Genomic DNA, 6,433 nt, shown 5'->3' on the forward strand with positions numbered 1-6,433 from the left:
TTTTTTGCTACTTAAATGCTCTTCAGACTGCTCAAAGTTGTCCTTCTCCTAGGCCAGTCCCAGTTGTGCTCTTCCTCTAACGAACACTGCAGCATCATAAATGTGTATCCTCACTTTAAATAGCAAAGACACACTCCACAATTCTTGCAACTTTGGGAAAAGTCAGAGGAACATTTTAATAACTCCTACTGCAAGTAGACAGGAGTATCCAATCCCTCAGCTCCTAAATGCCGCTGCTTTCTAGAGGCTTTTATACCAGGACTGGGAAAAACATATATCCATACTCCAGGCTTCTGATGCTTACTAAGGACCATGGTGATTTCAAAAGGCTTCTGAAGCTTGAAAGATGTAGTGTTTTTGATTCCTGATGTATAGCTGGTAGGTTAAAACCTGGAAATAATATGAAGGATCTTGAGAAGCAATCATGGTTTGTGTTCATCAGGTGGCAAAAGCAATTCATTTAATAATTCTATAGAGCAAATATAATGAAGGGGTAGTAAGGAAAATATATATATATAACTTGAAGACATAAAGATGGATGATTTCATTAAATAGGTATTAGAGATGCCTTTCTGGAAATGAAAGGAGAAAAAACCCAGCAACTGTTTATTCACTTATAAATGAATACACAATATATTCATCATATATACATATATGTGTATATATACATATATAAATTAGGTATAATAGTTTGCATTTTCATTACTAATTACATTATTAAGTTAGGAAAATAGAACAAATATTCAAATGAGTGAGGCTGAGATTTTTGATACATCAAGGTACTCATAATTTTCATTTGGAAAGAAGTAATTTAACTTCAAAAAGATGAAATGATTTTATAAGCACATATCTTTTTCTAAATCCCTGAATTAAAACTAGATTTGAATATTTTTACTGCAATTATTATAATTATTAATTAAATAAAACAAGCTGATTACTTTTGAGCAGTCTTCTTAAATTTGGATTTTGAAACCTAGAGAGTTCTTGAATGTTGTCCAGGAGATAGAAGGGCTTTATGCAAGCTATCTAATTTAATTATCTCAGGTGAAGACAGAGGCTACTCAGGTATGATCAAAGTCACAAAGCAGGTTAAGGACACCTTAACACTTTTAACTACTTTGCCACAGTTCAGTTGTCAGATTTCTGGAATATTGTTCTCTGATAAGTCTTACAAATATTTATCAATATTGACAGAACAATTTGAATATGTGCAAATAAGTGAGGATGAAGACAAATTTTTCTCTAATGGGAAAACAGGAGGTTACTTAGATGAAAAACATCATAGAAGGTATTTGTAGCACTTGCAATGTGCTGCAAATAAAAAACTCAATTTTGAAAAATGAGTCTGAGTCCTTGAACTGTCTTTTTCTTCCCCCGCAGTGGCTCCTGGGTCACTTTGAAATACTACCACCTAAGTGGGTTTTTTGTTTGTCTTGTTTTGAGCACCTTATATTCTGGTATTACAAGATGCCAAACACTCATCTTGTATATTTCTGGCTAAGTTCTAGAATCTATTTTTCTTTTTAGTCTAAAAAAGCAGCTTTGTTGGAATAGCATGAGATGTAAAGGAGGGATATTCTCTCTTTTTTAAGTGTTTCTTTGAAATCATAAAATAAAATCGAGAATAACTTATGTTTCAGGTACCTTTTAGTTATCAATAGTTTTATGGAATTAAGAAATTATTTATATATTACATATTAAAAATAATACTTACCAATAGTGACAAAACAATTTGAAAATTTGCAAGTGAAGTGAGAACGGAACTGGATTTTTCTGTAGCTGAGAAAACAGGAGACCACTAAAAGAATCATTTATTACCCTCATAGGATACTTAATGGGTCTTTTGAAATTGTTATGTTAAACTATTAGTTACATCCAGCATTCAACAATGGATTTGACATAATTATATTTTTATTGTTGTTGTTTAACAGAAAGTTTGGAGATTCCAGCCCTCATTTAAACTTTTACATAACTGACTTATTAAGTAGAGCACACTAACTTAGGGTAACCTTACTCTATAAATATGGATTATGTAACTCCTTAGTATTCAGAATGGGAATATTATTGTGTGGGTATATGATAAGTATAGCCCAAAATGTACCGATGTTGGCCAAAACCAAGAAGATGTCCATTCGAAGTGCTATCTGATGGCAATTGTTAAGTTTGTTCCAAAAGGAAAAATCTTTACTGAGATAGTTATTAGTAGGCTTTGAGGTAATCAATGTTCTGGTGAATTACTAATTGATATAATGACTCCTTCATATGTAATCGTAAAAGTGTCACATTTTCTAACTATGTCATTTTGTCTTATTTTGTCATGACAGAGCAGTCTGCAGATCAATGGAGGGGTTCAACCATTCTAGAGTGTCTGAATTTGTATTACTTGGACTTACTGATTCTCCTGAGCTCCAGACTTTTTTCTTTGTGATGTTTTCTGTTCTCTATTTGATAACTATGTTGGGCAATGGCCTGATTTTGCTCACAGTTCTATCCACCCCACACCTCCACTCCCCCATGTATTTCCTACTCAGCAACCTGTCTCTCATTGACATGTGCCTGTCCTCCTTTGCCACTCCAAAGATGATCATGGACTTCTTTGCTGAGTGTAAGACCATCTCCTTTGAGGGCTGCATTTCTCAGATCTTCTTTTTGCACCTCTTTACTGGGACTGAGATTGTGCTGCTGATCTCCATGTCTTTTGACAGGTACATTGCCATATGCAAACCTCTCCATTATTCAACAATTATGAGCCAAAGAGTATGTGCTGGGCTTGTGGTAACCTCTTGGACAGTGGGCTTCCTGCATACAATGAGCCAGTTAGCTTTTACCCTCTATTTACCCTTCTGTGGTCCCAATGTTGTAGACAGTTTCTTCTGTGACCTTCCTTTGGTCATCCAGCTGGCTTGTATAGATATGTATGTTCTTGGAATCTTCATGATCTCAACCAGTGGTGTGATTGCTCTTATAAGTTTTCTGCTTTTGCTCACCTCCTATGTCATTGTGCTTGTCACAATCAAGGACCACTCCTCTACAGGAACATCTAAGGCTTTGTCTACCTGCACTGCACATTTCATGGTTGTGTTAATGTTCTTTGGGCCCTGCATCTTTATCTATGTGTGGCCTTTCACCAACTTCCTGGTAGACAAAGTTCTGTCTGTTTTCTATACCATCTTCACCCCCTTTCTGAATCCACTTATCTATACCTTGAGAAATCAGGAAGTGAAGACAGCTGTGAAGAAGAAACTAAGTAATCAAAACTTAAACCTTGGGAAAACTACTCCAAGATACCCAGTGCAATGAATCTCCTGTCTGAGATTTACATCATCAGTTTTCTCCTTATAGCAAAAGATAATTAAACTTAGATCTTCATTTCAAGTTCTTTAGTCTAAATTCACAAAAATAAGAAGCCAGGGTTGAGAGATGTGAAATATCTTGCCTAGAAGTTAGTGAGATGTTTGCAAGCCTTTTGAGATTATAGATACATTTGAAAATCTGTTGAAATTATACGTTATTTTCATAGAAAAATGCAGATATCATCAAAACATAAATTCAGGGTTTCATATATCCCTGAGTCCTATCAACATTCCTCAGTCAACTTAGAGAAGCCTGAGAAAAATTACTATTCTCTTGTCTTCTAACCCAGAACATTCCCACTCAGTGGCAGCCTTGTGGCACTCTGATGGTGTCCACTTGCAGAACTTTGATTAAGAGTATTGGGCATACCAAGGTTTTTTTCATACATTGGGGATATTTTTGTGGGGAAATTCATATCATGAAGAGTTTCTTCTGAATAAAGCTGAACAATCCTGATTTATTACAACCAACTCCTTGAGTTCTGAGTCAGCTTTAAACAAAACAGAATAGTTTGGAGGATGTGAAATTTAACAATATGTTTTTTAAAGAAGTATACTGATCACTACCACACTTGATATTTAATATAGCAAATAACTGATTAAATGGCCATTTGTGAAGTTTAAAATGTAGAAAGTGAACCATTGAAGTCTGATTAACTTTTTAAACCTGACTGAATATTAGAGATATGATGAATTCATTTAATATCAAGACTAAATGTTTGGAAAATTAACTACTTCATTCATGACAAGTCTGTCATTTCCAAAATATTATTAGTCTTAGTATGAGTTTTGTTTCTCATTTTCAATATAATGTAGCCTATAAGAAGAAAAGATGAAACTAATTTTAAAAACATATAGCACGATTCTCCCTATTCTGGTTTATTATGTGTTAAAGATATTTTTTATTACAAGATAGTCTTTGGAAATCAGCTGACCAAATCACTTCCCTAACAGCTGATGAAGAAGCTAAGATGCAGAGAATTCATAGAGCTGGTTCAAGACTGAATCACTGTAAGGGGCAAAGATCATTTCTCTGAATATACACAGACCTCAGAATTAAATTTTGGATCTGTCATTTCGTAGTTGGGCTATCCTAGGATAGTCACTTTATATCTCTAGCCTTTTTAATTTTTATTGTGAAGATAATAGATTGTTTGTTGTGATGATTTTATGGGAAGTGGACAGAATAGACTCTAAAAATGTCATTTTCTTTACCTTTCCCACCTGCACAGACTCTGACTGAAAATGCATCTTATTTGTAAGTAGTATGCTTTTAAAGAATAACTGCATTCCAGTGAAACCAGAAGCTTATAAAATTTGATATTCTAGTTTTAGGATGTCTCTTTGTGGCTTCTTAAGACATATGGCAGAAAAACAAAAGAACACTTTCTATTTTTCCATTGCTGACACGGAGGGTAGTTGGAAAAAATTAGATTAGATTGCCAGATACTTTGATTTTTATGAATAACAGTATACTGATAGGCTGTATCTCTTTGAACTGACTAAAGTATGTGAAAATAGTTTAAGAAGCAATCTGTTATGATGGATTTAGACAGTTTGGCATTAATGGTATTAATAGTTTCTGACATTTATTCTGTATCTCTAAGGTTTCAGCATGCTTCAACAAATCTCCAAGCCAAATATTTAATATCCGAAGTTAAATAATGTGGCAGAAGTTTATGAAGAAATGTAGAGTTGGAGTTAGGTATAAAACCATATTCTATTTTAAAATACTAGTTCATTTTTAGCCAAATCATAAACTCTTCCTTCTTGCCTCAAAGTCAATCAGACAAATTAGAAAAAGTTAAGGTAAAAATGTCCTTTTGTCTCAATTCCATTCTTCAGTAAAAATTATCATCTTTGTTTTAGTTTTTTAAATTTAATTTAATTTTAGATTTTATTTAAATTCAAGTTAATTAACATATAGTGAATTATCAGTTTCAGGGGTAGAATTTAGTGATTCACAGTTGCATATAATACCCAGTGCTCATTACATCACGTGCCCTCCTTAATGCTCATTACTCAATTACCTCATTACCCCACCACCTCCACTCCGGCAACCCTCAGTTTGTTTCTTATAGTTAAGAGTCGCTTATGGTTTGTCTCTCTCTCTCTGTTTTTATCTTATTTTTCCTTCCCTTCTCCTGTGTTCATCAGTTTTGTTTCCGAAATTCCACATGAGTGAAATCATATGGTATTTGTCTTTCTCTGCCTTATTTCACTTAGCATAATATACTCTAGTTCCATCCACCTTGTTGCAAATGGCAAGATTTCATTTTTTGATGGCTGAATAGTATTCCATTGTGTATGTGTGTGTATATATATATATATATATATATATATATATATATCACATCTTCTTTATCCATTCATCTGTTAATGGACATCTGGGCTCTTTCCAAATTCTGGCTATTGGGAACACTGCTGCCATAATGATTGGGATACATAAGCCCTTCTGAATCACTATGTTTGTATCCTTTGTATAAATACCTAGTAGTGCAATTGCTGGGTCATAGGGTAGTTCTATTTTTAGCTTTTTGAGGAATCTCCACGTCTTTGTTTTTAAATATAAACCCTGCTTCTGAAAAGTCTTTAGTTCAATAACTGCTCATTGAGAACCTACTCTGTTTAAGGATTTTTTCTGGGTGCTTGTGATACATTAATGTACAAGATCTGTTTCTCGGTTTTTAAGAAACATATATCTAATATTAGATGGGACCAGTCTGTTATAGGTGAAATTCCAGTCTCACCACTTTCTTGCTGTACAACTTTGAGCATGTATTCTTAATGTTTCTGAGACTCTGTTTTTTCACCTATAAAATGTAGACTAGGAATATCGTAAAAAACTAAACAAAAAGACATGTAACATAATTAACAGTGCTTGGCACTCATTTAAGGTTTAATGAATGCTAACTAATAATATCATTGTTATTGTTGCCATTGTGTTAGACATGCATAAATGACAGGGTAAATGGAATAGAAATAGATATGCTTACTTGAACTTCAAGAACATGGTTGTAAGACTGTAATAGGATGTGTCAATTTACCTAATATTAACTAATGTTAAAATATTGGATTTG

General features: G+C 33.7%; 1 protein-coding gene across 1 annotated transcript; it reads left to right on the plus strand.

Moving 5' to 3' along the window:
- The first annotated feature begins 2,258 nt into the window (after positions 1-2,258).
- On the plus strand, positions 2,259-3,300 carry LOC103680930 (olfactory receptor 4K2-like). Its single transcript, XM_008710442.2, has one exon. The coding sequence runs from the start codon at positions 2,341-2,343 to the stop codon at positions 3,298-3,300; it is 960 nt and encodes a 319-aa protein (XP_008708664.1). The 5' UTR covers positions 2,259-2,340.
- Positions 3,301-6,433: the final 3,133 nt, after the last annotated feature.

The sequence above is a fragment of the Ursus maritimus genome, unplaced genomic scaffold, assembly GCF_017311325.1.
Source record: "Ursus maritimus isolate PB19 unplaced genomic scaffold, ASM1731132v1 scaffold_46, whole genome shotgun sequence".
Classification (NCBI taxonomy): domain Eukaryota; kingdom Metazoa; phylum Chordata; class Mammalia; order Carnivora; family Ursidae; genus Ursus; species Ursus maritimus.

What these genes read in the sequence shown, in the direction of transcription:
- LOC103680930 (XM_008710442.2), top strand. Translation starts at nt 2,341, where the DNA reads ATGGAGGGGTTCAACCATTCTAGAGTGTCTGAATTTGTATTACTTGGA.